This window comes from Argiope bruennichi, chromosome 1 (assembly GCF_947563725.1).
Source record: "Argiope bruennichi chromosome 1, qqArgBrue1.1, whole genome shotgun sequence".
Lineage (NCBI taxonomy): Eukaryota > Metazoa > Arthropoda > Arachnida > Araneae > Araneidae > Argiope > Argiope bruennichi.
The window spans coordinates 76,700,957-76,722,721 of record NC_079151.1 but is presented as its reverse complement, the minus strand read 5'-3'; the positions used below and the strand labels follow the sequence as shown (position 1 = coordinate 76,722,721).

The following is a 21,765-nucleotide window of genomic DNA, read 5'->3' as shown; positions in this document are numbered from 1 at the left end:
AAAAAAGATTGACTAAATGCTAAATATTTATTCTGCTATTGATGATGTATAATTTTTTACAGAAGAACTGAAAGGTCACTTTCTCTCATTTCCATGCTACTTTGCAATCAGTATGGAAAAACAAAAAATAAATTTTAGCTTAGTTTTGTAATAAGTGAAGTACAAATGCTTCTGATTTTTAACTTCTAATAAAACAAGGTTTCAAGAAATAAAAATCAATTTTCACAGTCAAATTGCAATGAATAAATAACCTTTTTTATTATTAGTTATTATATTACCATAATTTGACCGTTGCAAAATTAGTAAATATAAGAGGAAAGAAAAAAAAAGTTTTGGAAACAAAAGCACAAGGAGGGAAGGGATGAAAGAATGCATATCAGCAGCTGCAATGGGTTCATCATCCATGAATTTTAATAAAATAAAACTTTTTCTGAAAATAATAGATAAAAAATTATTTATTTAAAAAAATATATTGAATTGCAAGATAATACTATTAGGAATCATCTTAAATATCAATTAAACAAGATTTAAAACTGCTGATATTATACTCACAATACTGAATTGCACTTAAAACTTTTTATCAATTAATATCAAATAAAACATTTTACCTTAATAAATATTTATCATATATTTCTTAGCCATATTTATTACTTTAAAACAGGACAAGTTTTAGCACAAGTTTATTTTTCCTTTAATATAAATGATGTAGAAGACAAGGCAGAAAAGCAATACAAGAATTTATATGGGAGACAAAATTTTACTTAAAATAATAATAAGAAGATGGAAATTTAGGTAAAATTATAGAGATTAATATATAAGATAAGGTTAATAGAAAATGCATCAAAAGTTTTAAGAATAGAGCTAGATCTCCACCTACAATGGTGCTATCATTATAACTATGCATGTGTGAATAAACTTCTGGTGTGCTATCAAAAAGCTAACTAGTACAAAAATATAAGGATATTCCTGAAAAAAAAAAGTAAAATTTTTCTTGTTGAAATAGTAAAATGGAACAAAGAGCTATGGTTAATTCAATGCAAAATTAGGTGAAGGCATCTTTGAATCATACCAATAGATGGAACTAGTTTTTGGTGACTTTTTTTTTTTAACCTTCTGGGTCTTGGTTCGGTCTGGATGGTCCCTCATACAAACTACTATAAGACAGTTGTGCAGCAAAAATGCCACATGTTTGTATCTTTTCCTTCTTTAAAGAGAGACATAAATGGGGCAGAGTAATCTTAAAAAAAAGTAAAAAAAAAGTAAAATTTTTCTTGTTGAAATAGTAAAATGGAACAAAGAGCTATGGTTAATTCAATGCAAAATTAGGTGAAGGCATCTTTGAATCATACCAATAGATGGAACTAGTTTTTGGTGACTTTTTTTTTTTAACCTTCTGGGTCTTGGTTCGGTCTGGATGGTCCCTCATACAAACTACTATAAGACAGTTGTGCAGCAAAAATGCCACATGTTTGTATCTTTTCCTTCTTTAAAGAGAGACATAAATGGGGCAGAGTAATCTTATTTGTTGACAATAATTGCTTCCCCTTTCACTGTCATGTTGATTGATGTCTCTGGTACATGTACAAGGGCAGATGTGCAATTTATACTAAACTTTTTGCTTGTTAGACTCAAAATGTTCTTACTAAACTGCCTGGATATTGGAAAGTTTTAACTCAAAAAGAAATTAACAAACTATTTTTTGATTATATTAATGAATTTTAGTTAGATTTCATCAATAATATGATGAGGAATTTGACATTTTGAATTCTTTCAAAGTTTAAAATTCTTCTAGTTTGTTAGAAATTATATTAATGAAAAATAAAATAAGATGAACTTATCTCTTTTCCTCTTTCTTCTTTTTTTTTGGGGGGGGGGTTACATCTGTAGCAATATAAAGTATTTTTGTATTCATTTTTCTACCAGTAGCTAAAACAATCTTAATTATAAAAGCAATGACTTAAATATTCATACTTAAAAAAATATAGATCAATATGAAATCTAATATTTTTTGAAAATTTATTTGTAACAATATAAATTATTCTTCCGAATTTAATCTTTTCAGCCAGTATTTGAAACAGTTTTAATTATATGAAAACTGTATAGAATGAATTAAATATCCCTGTTCAAAAAAAAAAAAAAATCTTACAGATAATTTGAAGTTTATCTACAGTACTGCTTAAATCAGAAAATATGGTTTTTTTAAAAAAATGGTATTAAAAATTCCCACTGATTAGAAAATAGAGGATTTAATTGTTATATTCATTATAATTCTACATTTTCTGTAGCATTTGTATTTTGCATTTAAAACCAATTGTGGGCTTATAAGGGGCATTTGAAACGGCGAGAGGTTTTGATATTGTTACTTTTAACAGTATATCTACAATATTTGTAAACAGTAAATGTCAAAAGAATATCTCTCCTAAGTAAATATTATCTGTTCTGTGTTGCTTTTTTTGTTATTCTGTCATTTGGAATTCTGTAATTTTTAGTAAATTTTGGTATTTACTCTGGAAATAAGTTTCTATTTTTTTTTTTTTTTTGTATAATACATACATCTCAATAAAATTTCAGTACTAGAAACTTATTCTTTTTCAGATACTTATAAATATAATTGATCAATTGCTCTGAAAATAATTTTTTAATGTTTAAATAAATTTAAAATTCTATTAAATTTTACTAATGATTTACATATAAATATAATTTTACTTGTTTACAATGAGTTATCTAGATTAATAAACTCTTTAAAAAAAAAAAAAAATGGGAACTTTTGAATTATTGATTTTTTTTTACACATTAATGTTTTAAGATGGTACCTGCATGCTCACTATAACTTAAATATTTTGGAATTTAATGACCATCCAAATATTATATTTCTGTGTCAATTTTGATTTTTTGTAAATTACAAATTATTATATATATATAATGATGAAAAATGAAAATTCTAGTGAAATTACACAGTGTTATCATAATAGTACATGACTCTTTTACAGTCAACAAGGGATTTGGATGTGAGAAACATAAACATACAAGAGCACTACAAGATGCAAATGAACACTTAATAGCAAATAGAAGGGAAATGCTTATCTTCATTAGCTTCTACTTTTGGCTGTTTTGGATATATTAAAAAAACTAGATTTCAAAATTTTAGACAGATAAAATGTTTCCTTGTGAAATCAATATTTTTTTTTTTTTGGAAGGGAAAAATATATTAGGATATAAAATTAATTGCAGAAGATTAAGTTCATTTAGGTTTTTGAGAATTTGAAAGATTTTTTTTGCAAACTGATGGAAGACAAAGTTCTTTTACAATGTTACTTAGAATGATGGAAGAGTTTTTAAACATCACCTAAAAAAAATATTGAAACAATTCTATGTGAAAATGTAGGTAAAACAAATGTTTATGCTTAATTAAGAAATGAGTAAATAATTTTAACTAATAAGTTAAAACTGTAGAAACATTATTTTAGCCACTGAAAATGTATCAATTTTTTTTTTTTTTTTAAATCTACGTGTTATTGTTACTGAAACATAATATTTTCAATCTGATATTTAAACAAAGAGACAAAATAAAAAATAAAAGTTCAAAAAACTTACCACATATAAACAAAAACTAGAAAAATTCTGTTAAAAGCTAAAACAATGCTTTTATCATTCTTTGATAATGGGGGCATTATCCACAAGAATTTGTCTCAATTGGTCAAACAATTGAAGTCCAGTTTTATTTAACATCTTGAAGTGTTTTATGGCCAGAATTCGTCATATTCATATTGAATATGAATTGTAAATAATTGAGTGTATGATAATGCACTCAGACACATATCATTTATAGTTTAAAAAATTTTGAGAAAAAGATAATGATTGAGCTGAATTACTTACTATATTCCTCTAATTTAATACCATGTGATTTCTCTTTATTTCAAAAATGAAATTAAATAAGTGAAAGTTTGATGATATTTCGACCTTGCAAACAGCTTCGACATGTTTTAAGGGTCATTCCAAATGTGAATTGAAATATTTAATCAAATTATTGTTTGGTTGCCATATGAAATACAATGAAGCCAGAGGAGCTTATTTTGAATAAAAATCCAAAATAAATAATTATGTTTAATACAAAATATTAAGAATTCTTTTATATATTATATAAATTTATGTTTTGATTCATTATATTTTGAAGTGGAAACTGCACTCCATTTACATTTTAAAAAGCATTTCAGAACAATCCATAAACAATTTAATATTCAGCTGCATTATTTTGAAAATGCTATAATTATTAGGAGATCTAAAACATTATACAATAAATTATAAAATTTAACATTCCTTTTAAAATAAACAATACTTACAAGCTGAATAATTCGCTATATTTATCATAACAATAATCTATTTATTATTTATTTGGTTTCTTTTTTTTCATATTAACTTGAGAGCATTACTGAGCTTTGAAGGCAACTGTCCTTTATACAATTTTCTTTTCTTTTACAATAAACTTATATTGAAAGCAATTAATATGAGCGATTATCTCATATAAAAATTATACTTTTATGAGGACTGAAGTAAAATTGAAAAATGAAATTTTAGTCAAATTGGATACAAATATAATATGGGGAGCTATTGGAAAATAATCAAAATATGAATCAGAGTGCAAAAAAGTTATAATCAAATAACTGTTGAATTCAATAGATTTAACAATATACATAACAATTTAATGACAGCTTTTACACAAACTTTACTTGTATAAGAACAGCCTTATAAATTTTATTTCAGATTTGTAGAGAATATTTAACTTACTTTAGTCTCAGTTAAATTACATATTTTCAGTTCAAGAGTTTCCAGCTGTTGCTGCAAATCTATTATTATAGACTCCTTTTTTTCCATAGCTTGATTTTTCTCCTCTTCTATTGTCACACATTTTCTGCTGAGTTCTAAGCAGAAAGTAATTTAAAATAAGGATTTATATTAAATATTTATTTTAAAGAATAAAATAAGTTTTTCTGTTGTAAATAATATTACCCTCAGTTTTGCCCTTAGCTTTCTGTAATAGAGTGAGTTGTTTCTTCACAATTTTTATAAGATCTTCTTTGCTTTTCTCTTCAAGCTAAAAGAAAGAAAATTTTTTACTGTTTAAATAATAATATCATATATGAATAAGAAACTATTCATTAAGTCAAAAATGATTTTTAATTTATAAGATGCATATTATTTCTAATTTTATCTTGTTAATGACCAATAAATAATAGCAGATTAACAACATCTGATCATTTCAGTTGAACTTATATCCAATTTTATTAATAATAATTATTTAATAAATGCCCTTAGCATCTAAGTTGGTTACCAGAAATATCATTTGTTTTATATTAATTTAATCTCGCTGTTTTGATTTTTTCAGAAAATTTTTTAAAAATACATTTTGATAGACATTGTATATATATGCAGTTTTAGATTAGAGTAAAGAAAATTGAAGCTAATATGGATTAATATTTTAGCAATATAATAAAAGTAATAAAACTTTTCAGACAAAATTTTTTAAAAAATGTAAAATTAAATTGCTCAATCTGAAAGATATATCTTAAAAAGATTAAACTGTACCATATGTTAAAATTGCTAAAATTGGAGCAAAACTTAAAAAGCTCAGATAAATAATAAATTAAATTTGTTTTAAAGTTTGATAGATTATTGCATATGTGCATTAAATTGAACGACATTGCAAGTATATATAATGGAATAAAAAGCAAAATATAAAAAAAATTATCATAACTTTTACAGTGGCATAAATGATATTGAAAGATTTAACTAAATAAAGATATTAGTCAAATTTCTTTACAACAAATGTAAGTGTTACTATAAATACTTAAGGAATTTGTTAAAAATCAGTAAAAAATTATTTGAAAATGCAACAAGTATTATTAGAATGGCATGAAAAGATAATGTAAAGGTAGTTTCTTTTTGATAATATTTCTTAAATAAAACTTTAAAAAAAAACATTGTCAAAAAGAAATTTGTTAATATTTAATTTATTAATATGCTAACTAAAATTTAAACAGAAATCCTTCCGAAGTGCAATTACCATGTACAAAAAAAGTACACCTGTGTCAAATCTGACAATTTGAAAAAGAAATTTAAGTAATATAAGGGCATCACACAAATGAATTGGATAAAGAAAGTTATCATGAGTGGGTTACAAAAGATTTGAGTTACATGAAATAAATAAAAAAAGATGAATTAGAAATAATTTTAAGCAAAATCACTAAGGACAGCTAATAATGTGTGTGTGTGTAATGATATTTTAAACTTTTAATTTCATTTTGATTAATTTCTAAAGTTATATCTTAATTTATCCCATAGTAAGTTCATTCTCTTATTTCTTGATCCAATTCCACTTTCTCTACTTAATTAATTCAAGAGAAGCTTTATAAAATTGCTGAATCTGCTAAACGCCAACACTTTCACATGCTCTGCGTGAAGGGGTAGAAAACTGTCCAGTCAGCACATTCTTTTTAAAAGATCCCTGTGTTTCCTTTACATGTGATTGACATGCGTCAGAAATATCTATCAGAATCTTAATAATATATTAGCACTAAAGAAGTATTTTCCCTGTCAGAATCTCAGGTTATATAAGAAGAGGGATAATTTATTTCGTGCTTCTTCCCCACTTCTGCTTTTGTGCTGCACTGTGGCGAACATGCCTGGTCCATGTCTCTGCTTGTAAATAATTATTCTTTCCCGATGGATATTAAAATTAATTTAAAAATGTTAAATGTCTCATCTATGTCTTCGAAACTGCATTCTGCTTCACATAAAATAATGTTTACATATATATATATATATATATATATATATATTAAACTTCTTAAAATGTAAATCTAAAACTGATGCAGAAAAATGACACATGTATAGTGAAAAAAGTGAAAATAGATGAAGGCAACTGAGTTTTTAATGAGGAAAAAAAAATCTTCAGAACTTAAGTATCGATCTCTCATTGAAAAATTAAACATGATTAAGAGAAAATTATTTTTAATGTTTCTTTGAAATCTACTTATGGACATGGGAGTAACAAGTATACAACATTTCTATAACATGCAACTTGTGTTACTTGTGCATGAATTCCTTGTATACAGAATGCTTTCAATTTAAAGGTCCTCTAAACATTTCTCATTTTTGATTTTTCATGGGCATAACATTTTAATGTGACTACAAAAATGAAATATAAACAGTAAGCTTGGTTAATTAACGAAGGAAAAAAAAAAGAAATTTACTTTCTTCAAGTAATTTTAAGAAATACTTCAATACAAGATGATTTTCTTTAAAAAGTTTTAAAATTTTTGAGACACTGGAATTAATGCATTTGCGAAAAAATATAAGTTTGCATATACTTGGTGCAAAAAATTTTCTGATAGTTACATTCATGATATCAATGACTGAAATAAAAAAAAGCTGTAATTAAATTGCAATTTTGAAATTATTATAAATTTATACATACAACTACTTTCTTTTTTGTTTCTTCAGCCTCTTGGACAGCATCCGAGGATTCTGCCATGCTCTAGAAATTGCAAAACAAGATCCACTTCAATATATAGTTAAGCAACTATTGCATCTGTGGTGAAGGATAACATTTTCTTGAATTTATATTAAAAGAAAATTTTAAGAGAGAATAGAATAGTACAGATAAGCAATTTTCTAGCATAGAATTCAAACTAGGACTAAACAGATTTTTTTTTAAAGGACGATATCAATCAGGGAAATTAAATGATGTATTAACAAATTTTTTGACATAAGACATCAAAGAATTGTTTTTCACTTCAAGGCAAACAATGTTCTCCATATACTTTATACTTAAAAAAACCCTTCTATTTAAATACTTCAAATCACATTTTTTTTAATTAGCTAAACAATATATTTGCTGTCTCTATGCTAAATTTGAAGAAATATATTTAAACGATGAATACAGATGCAGATTAATTTTAATCTTATCAAGTATTGTTGGAAAATTAAATATAAAAAATGATAAGATAACAGAGATAAAACCTAACACCACGTTTATTTTAAAAGGAAAATTTCCTGTTGATCAGAAAAATAAAAGATTAAAGATATTTTTATAAGAATTTGATCTAAAAAATTTACCATTATGAATTTTTTATGCCAACATATATATATTAATGGCTTTTTATTATTAATATAAAAATCATTAAAAATTTAGCCAAGTTATAAAATTAATAAAATGACAAACCTTTAATAATGATTACAACAACAAAAAAAAGGAAAACTCATATATTTTACTAATACTGCTTTTATTCCTTTGAAATATACTGTTTTTTTTTTTTTTAATTCTTTTAAAATAAGTTTCTTCAATAAACAGAGTAATATATTGTAGTTTTAAATTTTAATACAAATACTGAATGAAATAAATTAGATTTTCAATAAAACTATCCTTCAGGTTTTTATATATTACATGCTATTAACATACAATATGCATGTTTTCAGTTTAGAAAAAATATATGGTTTTATTTTAGAATAATGATTTAAAAATTAATTTTTATGTACTTTCCCCAGCTTTAAAATGATAGGTTCTGCAATATTTTACTTCTTAAAAAAGTGATATCCATTTACAAATTAAGTTTAATTAGTTGTTGTTTTTTTAGATACTCTTCTTCTATTTGTCTTTTTACATGACTAGTTAAAATATTTTCTAAAATCAAACAAACTTGTATAATATGGTATATATTCCAAATCATATTGGTAATATTTTTTTTACTTTTTATTATAGATTTTTATAAAAATTTGTATTATATATATATATATATATTGATTACACTTTATTAAACACATTTCATAAGGAAAATAATTTCTTTAGCATTAGTAATTTTTTTTTAAAAAAAAGAGAAAGTAATAATAATAATGGTCAATTATCAGAAATAATGTTTTGGATAAAATTTATTTGAATAATATAATTTCTTAAATTTTAAATGAATATCACATTGCACATTCAACTAACTATACACAGATTTAATTAGTGATATTATTTTAAATCTATACTTTTATTATTTATAATATTAAATATAAATATTTTTATAAAAAGTAGCCAAAAAAATTTTTTAATAGTAATGAAAATCTCAGTTTGTTGTATTTTATATAACTTTTCAGTATTCTTATTCAATTCTGTAACTACTAAAGATAAAAATAATAGTGAAATCCAATATATTGTAGCTACAATATTTAAATAAAAGCAGCTCAACATATAAGAAATGAAGTTAAACAAGTTCAAATTAAAAGCAAAATGAGGATTATGTTACAAACTTATTATCAACACAAGCTAATAAAATTGAAGAGAGGAATATTATCTACAGCAAATGATATTGTTCACTGGTTGTGTAAATATTTAAACCAATATCTATAGCAAATTCAACTTTCCATTAAAAAATTATCAATTATGTGCATATGTTTCAAAATCTAAACAGTATTAATTATGTTATGTAATTAAAAATATAAAAGACTATTAAATATAAAAGGCTACAAATTGAATAATTTTACATCAGAAATTAAAGAATATCCAAAATGAATACAAATGTAGCTTTTTTTAAATACTAAAGGGTTTTATTAAAACATTTCTGGAAGTAAGGTAAGGTATTTCTGGAAGTATCAAAGACACTGCCAAATAATATGTATAATTAAGTTGAAAATGAAACTGTCTGAAGTGTAAAATGATCAATGCAACAAATTACAAAGCTTACTTGGAAAAAAAATTATAAAAAAAATGTAATATCAAATGAACAATTTTTTTATATAATAAAAAAAAATTAGTTTTTAAACTTAATTTTTAGACTTAAATTAATGGTATAAGATGCAAAATTTTTAAAAAAATTCAGATATTAAAGTACAACATTAATTTATAAAGATAATAACCTCAGAAGTATCAGATTCAATACAAGATCTTAAAAATGCAATATTTAAAATTAAGATCTATTTAAATTAATTCATCGCAATACTAATATATAATTACCTATTAACAATCCTTTTATCAGAAGATTTTTGTAAGAAAAGTAGTTTTATGGAGCATATAATTTAGTTTTGGAATACAAACGAATAAATATCAGTTGCTATTAATTAAAAAATATCTAAAACTATAAATTTTGAATCAGAAATAACACATGCTAAATAAAAATAAAAGTAACATCTTCTAACATATTTTTTAAAGGTATTTATCTAAAAACAACCAAAATTATTTCAGAAAATTAATATGGCATAAAAGAACTCCTAAATCTTTGATATAATAAATAATGTTTGTAATTTGAATTTTATTTTAATGTAATGTATCATTTATACTCAAAAAATTCCCTGCATTGCCAAACTAGTTTTACCATCTTTATATATATATATATGCAACAGTAAGTTAAATACTCTGCAAACCATTTCTTTAAACAAACCTTAAATAATTTTCTGACTGGTAATGAACAATTAATAAACTTAACATTTAGAATACAGTCAATAATTCATCTCAAACATTTTTTAAGTCCATATTAAATCAAATTATTTGCATCCCCTCCATTTTTATATATTATATGTAAAATGTTCAGTAAGAATTTTACAGAACAAAATCAGAAATATACTGAAGTGTGCAAATATTTTCTATATGTGCGAAACGTTCATGAAAGTGCACAAACAAAAAGAAAGAATCAACACATAATACAAAATTTGACAAAATAAGAAATTTATTACACACTCAATTTAAATACAGATATACAGAAAATACAATTAATGCAAACAGTAGTCTTATACTAAACATATCTATAACCAAAGTCTAATAACTTATCTTTTAATAAACATATGCAAGCAGAGAACATTTATTAACAATCACAAAATAGGATGGGAAAGAAATCTTTTTCACTCCATTACACATTTTTGTTATTATTATTTAGCAAATTTTTAAAGAAAGTATTTATGAAAAGTAAAGAACACATTCTCAGAATTATATAATAAATATTAAACAAAACCACAACTTTCAATTTTTAAGGAAGACTACCGATGCAACATTTTTTTTTTTTATACATTAACATTAGCAGCTTTTATTATATACAATTTCATTTTCTTTTATACCAAAAAATTGATACAAATAATATTTAATATTCATAAGCATTTCCAAACAAAAGCTTTTGTGGTTTATAGCTAATTTTTTCACCGGTGAAAAACAAGTTCATCTTGCATTATAAATAAAATATATATTATACTGTAACATTTCAGAATATGACTCTGGATAATTTATATAAATAAAAAAAACTTATTTTGATTTGTTCCATAAATCAAAAATAAATATATAAACCTTAATATAACAATACAAAAAAAAAAAGAATCTGAATATAAAATAAGTGCAATAATTTCATTAAGATATAAATTAGGAAAATTGATGAGCTTATTTTATAATCAGAATCAGCAATTTTAAAAATATAATGTTTATGGGTAAAAATTTATTGCATTTTAACTTTAAACAACAAATTTTTAGTTTTAAAAACAAAAATGCTTTTAAAATAGAAATTGCTAACTATGGATTTTACAAATTATAAATTTTTCCACTGAGACAAAAATAATGACATATATAAGTTTACTAAAAATAAGAGTTAAAAAATTCTCTAGAATCAACATTTTTAACTTGTAAGTGAAAAAAATAATTAGAAAGTTTATTTAAAATTTCTAATAGCTAGGTACGATTTTGATATACAAGCATTCAAGACAACTTAGTAACAAAATAGGTGCTTAGATGATAAAGCAGCAAGTTTGGAAATTTTCTCTTTTTAAACTATAATATTAACAAGCAATATGTTGACACGCAACTTAAAAGATAAGAATCTTTTTTTTACACATATGAATTAATGACTGAAAATCCATCAAACCCTAAATTGTAATAAAAAAAAAAATCTGGATTATATTTTACAACAGTAAAATTTTATTTCAAGTCTGTTTTTCTATATACTAAACAGCATTCTACATCATTTCTATCAGCAACTGGATGAAAAGCATGATTTTTCGATGATTAATATTGTGCAATAAAGTATTAGAAAACCATTATTGTTGAAAACACAATATAGTTTTCCTTCACAATGATAATCACAAAAATGATTCCTTCACAATTATTTAAATCATCATTGCAACTACAATACAGTAGTAAATTGGAATATTTTTGTTTAAACAGAATATCATTATGCATGTAATTTGGAACAAGTCAGCCAAAACAAGACTTTAAATGTAATATGCATTTTTATAGCTATTAACAAGAATACTAGATGATTTTTTTCCAACCAGAGTGCAGTTTATTGTAAAAAGGAACTATATTTTAATAAGCATCAAGAAAAAGAAAAAAGGCTAAAACTTTTTACCCTGATGCAATTGAAACATAATAGGACATAGGTGATTGGGCCCAAACATTCATCACAACCATTTTGTTCAATCCTAATTAGCAATGCAAGTTTATTTGGAACATATAAACATGCATATAATATAATAATAACACAATTTTCTAACACATATTATGTTATCACATCAGATAAATTATTTAGAAACATAAGTATATGTACGGGAAGGAGATCTAAGAGTCATTTGAGGTGTTTCTGGAGGTGTTCCATTCAGGAAATCCCAAATCAGAATAGTATCATCATGAGAACTACTCACAATCTGGAAATCATCAAACTGCAAACGGAAAACTCTGCCAGAATGCTCCACTGATGTACGTAAACAAAGAGAACCAGCAGGTGCACGCGGATCCAAAGCAGCAGCAAGATCCCAAACCTTAATTTTTCCATCATATGCTCCACTGACTATTCTTTTGTTATCAAACTGTATGCATCTTACCAATTCTTTGTGTCCTTCAAGAGTTCGCAAGCAAGCACCACTTTCAATGTCCCACAGTCTTATTGTGTTATCTGAGCTACCACTCACTACTAACCTGTCTCTGTACTGCAGGCAAGCTATTCCTCGTTTATGCCCATTTAGAGTACGAACAAATTCACAAGTAGATGTATTCCACACCTTAATAGTCCTGTCACCAGAGGCAGAAACAATATATTTTTCATCAAAGTCTACAACATTAACAGCAGCTCGATGACCAACAAGCACTCGTTGAATTGTTATTTCAGATGGTGAAACCATATTCCATACAGTAATAGAGCGATCTTTAGAACAAGTAACCATCATGCCATTGTTAAACCGTAAATGTAAAACAGCTTCACAGTGATGAATAAGAGTATTGACGAGTTCACCAGTTTTGACATCCCATACACGGACAGTAGAATCACTGGATCCACTAATAATAACTCTATCATCATACTGAAGACATAAAACTGAACCAGTATGACCAGTTAGAACTTGTATACACTCCAAAGAGGTACGATCCCATATTTTTATAGTATTATCTCTCAAACCACTAACAATCTTGTGATCATCATATTGCACACAATATACACCTTTGCTATTCTCACTTTGGCAATTGATTCTTTTAAGAGTGTGGCGACCACATCGCCAGTTGGTTTCAATATTTTCAATATCTTGGATGATTTTAGGATACAGCCTCCGATAAAACATGTGATCTGGATGTGGCTCTCCGGGAGAAGGTTTAAACAAATATTTAATCCAACCTCGTCTTTCCATTAAACCTCTCCATAATGAATCAGTTCGGACACATCGTTCGATTAATTTCTTCCATAGCATACCTTCAGAAATCACTTGATACCACTCTTTGCACACAAGTTCGGCTGCACAAAGTGATTTTGCATCTAAGTAGGACAAAATATTTTCTGCAACGTGATCTAAGCCTTTTTTAGGAAGGAGGGATATAAAATCTCTCCGCAACATAGGTCGTAAAAATGAACTTATCTGGCTGTGTTGATGATGAAGCATTTTGGTTAAAAGTAGTTCAACAAATTCAGTTTGTTCGGATTCGCTCCACTTTTCAAAACACTGCAAGCACAAATCACGCTCTCGGGCATAATCAGGAGACGATTCTTTATAATTTCCATATAAACAAGTGACAGATGGTGGTCCCATAATAGGCATTTCATCCGACATCATGCCTATTTCCATGTAAAAACCCAAATTCTTCCACTTCGCGAAGGAGCTTTCTGTGACTTGACGCGATGACAACTACTACTGCATCAAACAAGATGTCCGCCGCGTAACACAAGGTATCCGACTATAATCGCATGACACAGTTCCTAAAATACACAATACAAACTGCAATTGGTAAATAACAAGAAAATTAATCACTTTTGACCAAATTAATAAGTCTGAGGGATAAATAAATGGCAGCTAGGACAAGTTATTGACAGATCAGACACAAAATGAATGCCAATTTTTTAAAGTGAAATCGAGAGTAAAATTAAGAAAAAAATGAATAATCTTAATATGCGAAATCAAATTATGTTAAATTTAGAGAATGAATAAAAAAATGACTTTACTTACTAATCAAATTACAAAAGAAGCCAAAACCTTTTCGAAACTATTAGATATTTCTGTAAACATAAAAATACGTAGCATTCGATAGCGATTAAGTTACTATTGTTCTGAGGAATGCAAAAATCATAGGAAGATTACAAATAATATTGCAAACGATTTTATTTGTCCTACAATTTATTGAAGATCAATGGCTTAATTTTGAATTAACATCGAGAATAGTTCACGTAAAAGATATCTATCGTAAGATAACTATTTTTGTTCTTGCTGTTAGAATGAAAAAAAAAAAGCATTAATGAAAAAGAAAAATTATGCCCCGAAAAGGTTTTTTGTAAGGAAATGCGGTTTAAAAAAACTAAAAAATGATGTAAGTTAATTTATTAAAAGGTTTCATGTTTCCATTTGGTTAAGGTTTGTTTTTTTTTTCTTTTTTGTCAGTATTGATCAATTAATTGCATGTTTTAATAATATTTTTGATATCCATAAAGATCAGACAGTAAATAACAATTATTTTAAGAAAACTTTCAAAAAATTTTGTTAATAAAATGTCTGCAAATCATAAAGTTCATTTCAAACATTACGTAACTACAATTTAGGGCAGATAAAAAAAAAATCAATTTTTAGCAGACCAAATGAAAAGCTCAGCAGTGCCATCTATTGGCAAGAAAAATAGAGAAAATAAATCAGTAGGGATGGAAGATGGCGACGGGTTCGGTGTGTGCATCTAATTTATCTGAAAAATTAAGTTCTGATGCGGTAACAGATGAATCTTCGGAAAGTGATGGAGAACCAAGTTCAACAAAATCATTCCAAAGGAGGATATCTACCTCAAAAGCCATAAAAAGTGGCGTGAGTACATTAAACATCAACTCAAATAATTATGTAGTATATGCAATTGGGTATTAAAAATTTTTAAAGTTTCGTTATTCCATTCTTGTTTACATTTTCTATAGTAGCTACTATTGTTATTTCTGTGCTAATAATTATTTTAGAAATTAAAATTATTATTATATTACATTTGTAATGAGTTGTTTTTACAGTTTCGGTGGATTTTGAACGTATTCTAATGCCGAAAATTATTTTGTCATTTTAGAAATTATTTAAATTTTTATTTTCATTTGAAATTTTTTTGAAAAAGAGTAAATTTAATTTTATTTCTGAAATGTGAAGAAAAATTAAAACCTATACTATTACAATTGTTTTATTCCTTCCTTATTTCTTTACATTGTATGTGTTTTTGGGTTTATTTAATGGACACAATAGTAATGTATCTAATATTAAAACAGTTGAGATTTTTTTTTTTTTTTAGTTTTTGATAAGTACGAAGGAATGTATAAGTTCATATAATTCATATTTGTTTTTAATGATGTATTAGAATATGAAAAATTAGAAATTGACTTATATTATCTACCATACATCATAGAAAATAACTTGTGATAAGCATTTGATTAATTAAATAATTTTCTTTTGATCTCTTTTAATATAAAATTGTAAACAAATAAGAAATTTTGGTCTATTAAGAACTTGGAATTAAGAATGGCTTACAAAAAATAAAAGGTCAAGTTCATGTAACTGTGTATGCAAATTCTATCTAAAATGAAATTCATATAATTTATATGGCATATAAAGATATCCAAAATGTAAACATATATTCTTGGTAAAATTATAGTGCAATAAAATGTTCATCTCATTTTTTTTAATTAATACTTACTAAAATTTCTCGTTGTCTCTTATTATCATATATATATATATCATTATCAGAAATAATTAAAAACATTTAATAAAACTAAGGTATTAATCTAAAGTTTTATTTATTTTTTTTAATGATAAGCTTAATTCTCTTGTTACTTGTAAACTCATTTATGTGGTGTACTTAAATATTATGTCAAAATTTTTTGCTTTGTAATATTAGATACTAACATGGTCATAATTTTAGATTATAATTGCTCATAGTTATATCTCTTTTATAGTTATCTTTAATTAAGTATGTCTATTAAAATAAAGAACAACTTCTCTTTTCACTTTTATGAATCTTGTATAAACTGTAAGTTTGTTAATTGAATGAATTATTGTCTGTTATCTTTACATTTCTTGAAAGTAGGTATACTATGAAAAATTCTTAACTATTTTTCCTGTTCTTTTATGAAATATTGTACTATAGATTCTATGAAAGACATGGGGTTTATTTGATTTTGCATTCCTAAATTGTTATTTGTGTTGCTATAATTGTTAAGAATTAATATTTGTTACTTTTATTTTTTCTATATAATAAAATAATGAAAGCAATTGTAGCCTTTAAAGGCCTTTTAATAAATTATTTATTTAAATATAGTTTATTTATTAAAAGTAAATATATTATTTAATAAAAAATTTAATACTGTATGATTAGACTTAGTGCATATTCACCACCATTGATAAACCAGACTTCAACCAAAATGTTATTTAAGTAGTTTCAGAATAAAGATACCATTACTACATATAATGAGTATTGATTCAGTTACACTAAAATGCAAATAAAAATTTTATCTTTATTTTCTACTTGCAAGATGCTTTTTTTATCAATTATTTTTTTACAATAATATAAGCTCATGTGGATAATAGGTAACTTATATATAATGTATATGCATGTAATAAATTCAGTTTATCTGTCTTTTTAAAGTTAATTTTTGACTTTTAAAATAAAGCCAATGGATGATTATGGTTCAAATAAATCCAAAATTCTGCATTTTTTTGCAATTTGAAATCCAAAATTTCTGGATTTATTACATGTAAAACTCTTTCTCAGATTTTGCTTCACAACAGAAATATCAGATTAATTGCAATGATGATGTTTTGATCAATTGTAGAAAATCCTTGAATTTTAGGAGGAGGTAGTGAGAAACTAATTATTCTCATTAATAAAAATGCAGATTTTTTGCATCAAAAATTATTCTTGGATTCCTACTGAGAAATATTTTAGGAATTTTTTAATCAGTAACTTTCAGTTTTGTCAAATTCTTTATATTCCAGGAATATTTTTTGTCATTATGTAATGTCAATATGCTTATTAATAAATGAACATCTTATCTATTATTTGTAAGAGGAGTAAAATGGTTCTGAGAATACATCAAAATTTTTGTGTGATTATATTGAACTTTGAAAAGTTAATAAGCTATATTTAAAAGCTTTGATTTTCATATTTCCCACCACCCCCTCAAAAAAAAGCCAAGATTGATTGTTACATTTTTTCAGGGTTAAAGAATATAGAAAGTAAATTACTTTAGGAAATGGTTTAATTGTCTTCCAAAAAGTTGTGCTTTTTGTTTTGCTGATTAATTTTTTTAGAAAGAATGGATTTCAGTACATTTTGCAATATTCCGGATTTTTAAAATGAGATTACAATGATTCCTGAAAGCAACTTCGATTTTAATTAAAGAGCTTAAGGATACATTTTTAGTTGTTTTTTTTTTTTCTGTTCTTTTTAAAGTCTTATAATTGTAACTTTCACTGTCTGAGAAATGCTTTGTGCATTCATCAGCTTTATAGAAACCATTTAACAGAAATCTAGAAGTTTCATTTCAAAAGCATAAACCAGTATGCAAAATTCTCATAGCATCATTCTCAATCTGACATATCTCTATCTTCTATATAGACAATGCCTATTATTTGGCTTTGTTTAAAATACCTTCTGAATATTTTTATGGAAATAATTTTCATTAAATAAGAAAATTGAGGACTTCAACTTCACAAGCATTAAAATCTTATAGAATTTCAATGAATACAACTAAGATTTCTATATCTTCTATTAACTTATGTATCTGAAAAAATTAACTAAAAATTCTTTCTATTTATTAAGAGGAATTAATATTTTTTCACTCAATCCTGTAATTTATATTCAGTTAAAACTAACCTTTTTAACCACAGTGCAATATCTGATACTTCATAAAATCTTACTTTGGAGTTAATTTCTGATGTATTTTATAACACTTTTAATTTTTAAATCATTTATGTAAAAAGATTTGATTTATTTATCATGTGAAAATAGTGTTGTTTATTCTATATTCAGGCAAATTCATTCAGAATCATGCTAATCATAAAATCTTTTCCTTTTATTCATATTTGGAATAACATAATTTATCATTAAGAAAGAGCTCTTTAATTCCTTTATAATATATCTATTAGAAAGATTGTAATCTTGTAAAGAATCCAATTGAGTGTTTCTTGTGTGTGAGAGACAAAGCTGAGTGATTTATATTATAGACAATGTTATTCATTGCAAATAAGAATTTCACATTGCTATGACTGTTGGGTTCATAATGAATTATATATTTTGCTCTTTAATACCTTATTTTCCAAATAACTGAACAGTATGACCAACTTAAAAAGTTAACTGGGTCTAAAAAAGATTTTAATTTTTGAGGATTACTTCCAGAGAAAATAATTACATATTTTTATTTAGAAATGCATATTTATTCAATTAGTTCCTTAGAATGTTATTTTAAATTCAAACTAAAAGCTTTATTTATTAAATGAAATGAAATGTTTCTATTTGTGATAATGTTATTAGTATGCAATAATATTGTGACAATGTATATATGTTACTGTGAAATATCAAAGTCTGACAAATGTTGACTTTCTCTGGTGAATGTCATTCTTCAAATTGGTGTCATAGTTGTCTTTTGACATGTACCAGAAAAAAAGTTTGACATCTATCAGAGAATGTTGACCTTCTTTAATTTCAGTCTTTTACGGTCTTAAATAATCAATTCCCAATTATTCAATTTATTTTATAGTTATTTTAACTGAAATATTTCGCATTTAGGATTATGAGATAAAAGAAGGGGGGGAAAAAAATCTTCTAAATATTGGTTAAATATCTATTTTAAAATGTTATTTGATCACTGATAAATGTTGTACTTCATTATATGAAAGTAAAATTGGAACTTAATGAATTAGATTTAAAAGTTATGAAATGATTATAATACACAGACCTCAAAGTATTTGTCATATGAAACTCGACATCCAAATTTTACTTGTCTTCTGTAAATATTTGATACTTCAGTTATATATTCTTTTATAAACATGAATGTCTTACTCTCCCCCTTAAATTTTTCTACAATAACATAGCATTAAAATTGAAAAGGGATCAATTTTAGATTCATAAAATACAAACTGAAGCAAATAGTTTTCTATGTAGTTCTTAAATTATTGCTGAAACAATTAATTGATTTTAGTTATTAACTTTTAATGTTACTTTAAAAGTTTACATTACATTCTTTGATTATTTTCATTGTTTTTTTGGGGTTTTTTTTGTAAATTTGTCAATATTTTTTTAAATGCTACTTATACTAAATAATAAATTGGAAATAAATGTTGAATAAAATTTAAATCTAAATAAAGCTATTTAGTGTTAATTTCTTAAAACTTTTAAGGTATTGTTGACCTTCCTATTTAATATCCTTTAATAACATTTTTGAATTTAGAATTGATTAACGACATTGGGTTAATTCCTTAAGAAACGATTTTTTTTAAAATTCTAAAATGAATTATAACGAAAAAGAAATAAATAACTAATTGTATTTTGTTTATAAAATATGGTCAGTTACACATATCTGTTTAAATCTCTGAAAACTGCATACTTTACTTAGAAAGTAAATTTCATTAGCAATTTATGTCACAACAGTCGCAAGTAGCCGATTTGTTCGAACCATCTGAAAAACAGAAACATCTCTATTAACTCTTAAGGTCGAAAGCTTTTTTTGTGTGTGTATGTGTAGTATGATGTAATAAGTTACAATATTTGATAAGGAAAAACTATTATGATGCTAAATAAATGAAATTAAAACTAAATTCTTTTCATGTCCCCGTATTTTAGGTTTTCGTTTTTTATGCATAAGTTCTATGTTCCCTTTTGGTCGTTAAGGATTAAAAGAGCTCAGTGTTTCTTAATAGATTCCATTAATGTCTAAGAAAATTCGATGTGTCCACAAAGTCTCAATATGGTGGCTGTATTGGCCAATATAGACTTTGAGTGGGAAATATTCCTTCATTCTCTTAGTAACGCGAACTTTGATCCTTTTGATATTCATAATTTTTTTGTGTTTATTTTTTAATAACAGGAGAACAAAATCAACTATAAAATAAAACGAACTTCTGTGAAAAAACTGATCGCTGCTGCCTTTTTATTATTTCAGGTGATATTGTTAAACATATGCTATTACACATCTATTTGGAAACACTAAATATTAGAGTTGTTAATACAAATGTTGTAACAGGAGTGACAATTATATTTCATTATAGCCCAAAGCATGTTCGTAAGTTGGCAAAATAGCTTTCCTTCATTGTATTTTATACCCTTAAATTGACCAATGAAATTTATCCCGGGTGTTATGAATAGAAGAATAACTTTGATTCATTTATATTCAGTTTGGAAAAAAATATATATATTTATTTTAATCTATTTCTGATAAGTTTTTTAACTACCCAGAATATAGAATCGTAAAGTGTATTATTTGAATTCCATCTTTGTTATCTTAATCTCGAAACTTAAAATTAATTAATTATTGCTCTCTGGTTATAAATGCTGCGGATGTTCGGATGAAGTAGTATTACAATCTTGTTTAATCTATTTCGCTGGGTTTTTTTAATAGTTAGAGAAAATAGCAAGCCTTGATGCTTTAGAAAAGCTTTTACTACAAAGAGCGACTAGGAATTTTTAGTTCCAACAATTCACGGCAGCCAAAGTACTAGTTCTAACGTTAATCTACCCTTAATGCTATATATTTGTTGGCATAATTTTTTTAATGTAATTTTCATACCAAAAGTATGTTGATATAATTTTTATTAATTATAAAATTTTACATTTTATTTTTCATATATATATATAAAATATGTAATGATATCTCTTAATCTAATTTAAATCTTTGATTAATTTCCGAATTTTTATCACACTTTAACCCATATTAAATTCATTCTAAAATGATCTCTTACTTCCTGATCCAATTCCACTTTTTGTATTTAATTAATGCTACACACTCTCCATAAAAATGCTTACTTTTGCAAGTTCTCACGCTCCGAGGGAAGGGATAAGAATCCTTTATATTTGCAACGTTCTTTTAAACATACCTAAATTCTTTTACCTACATCGATACGTGGCAAAGCAATTCCTATCAAAATCTTATAGTAAAACAATTGAAGGGAAACATTTCTGTCTCTTTTGTTCTTGTATCGTTTGTGAACAGATGTCAGTTTCATCATCGCTTTTTGTACATAATTTATTCTTCCCAGGATGGAATACTGTGAATTTTAAAATTTGAAGTGCCTTTTCTCTTCTCGACCAAAAATCTGCTACAAAAAATG

At 25.3% G+C, this 21,765-nt stretch overlaps 3 protein-coding genes across 5 annotated transcripts in view; 1 reads left to right on the top strand and 2 right to left on the bottom strand.

Moving 5' to 3' along the window:
- The window catches only part of LOC129971540 (GRIP and coiled-coil domain-containing protein 2-like), a 39,503-nt gene extending 24,908 nt beyond the window's left edge, over positions 1-14,595 (bottom strand). Inside the window, exons 1-4 of one of the 2 annotated variants that reach the window (XM_056085444.1) lie at positions 14,437-14,595; positions 7,475-7,534; positions 5,008-5,092; positions 4,786-4,919 (exon numbers count right to left, since the gene is read on the bottom strand). In XM_056085444.1, the coding sequence (XP_055941419.1) occupies positions 4,786-4,919; positions 5,008-5,092; positions 7,475-7,531 (276 nt within the window). In that variant the 5' untranslated portion in view covers positions 7,532-7,534; positions 14,437-14,595. Of the gene's footprint in view, positions 1-4,785; positions 4,920-5,007; positions 5,093-7,474; positions 7,589-14,436 lie in introns of both variants that reach the window. The other variant, XM_056085533.1, reaches the window with a different exon arrangement.
- On the bottom strand, positions 11,379-14,336 carry LOC129971654 (F-box/WD repeat-containing protein 1A-like). The gene has a single exon (XM_056085657.1). It carries the CDS (start codon positions 14,056-14,058, stop codon positions 12,532-12,534), a length of 1,527 nt encoding a protein of 508 aa, XP_055941632.1. The 5' UTR covers positions 14,059-14,336; the 3' UTR covers positions 11,379-12,531.
- A 530-nt stretch (positions 14,596-15,125) lies between the features above and the next one.
- LOC129989277 (diacylglycerol kinase delta-like) overlaps positions 15,126-21,765 on the top strand; it is a 100,966-nt gene continuing 94,326 nt past the window's right edge. For both annotated transcript variants that reach the window (XM_056097740.1, XM_056097906.1), the window contains exon 1: positions 15,126-15,276. In XM_056097740.1, the coding sequence (XP_055953715.1) occupies positions 15,127-15,276 (150 nt within the window). In that variant the 5' untranslated portion in view covers position 15,126. The remainder of the gene's footprint in view (positions 15,277-21,765) is intronic.

What these genes read in the sequence shown, in the direction of transcription:
- LOC129971654 (XM_056085657.1), bottom strand. Translation starts at nt 14,058, where the DNA reads ATGGAAATAGGCATGATGTCGGATGAAATGCCTATTATGGGACCACCA.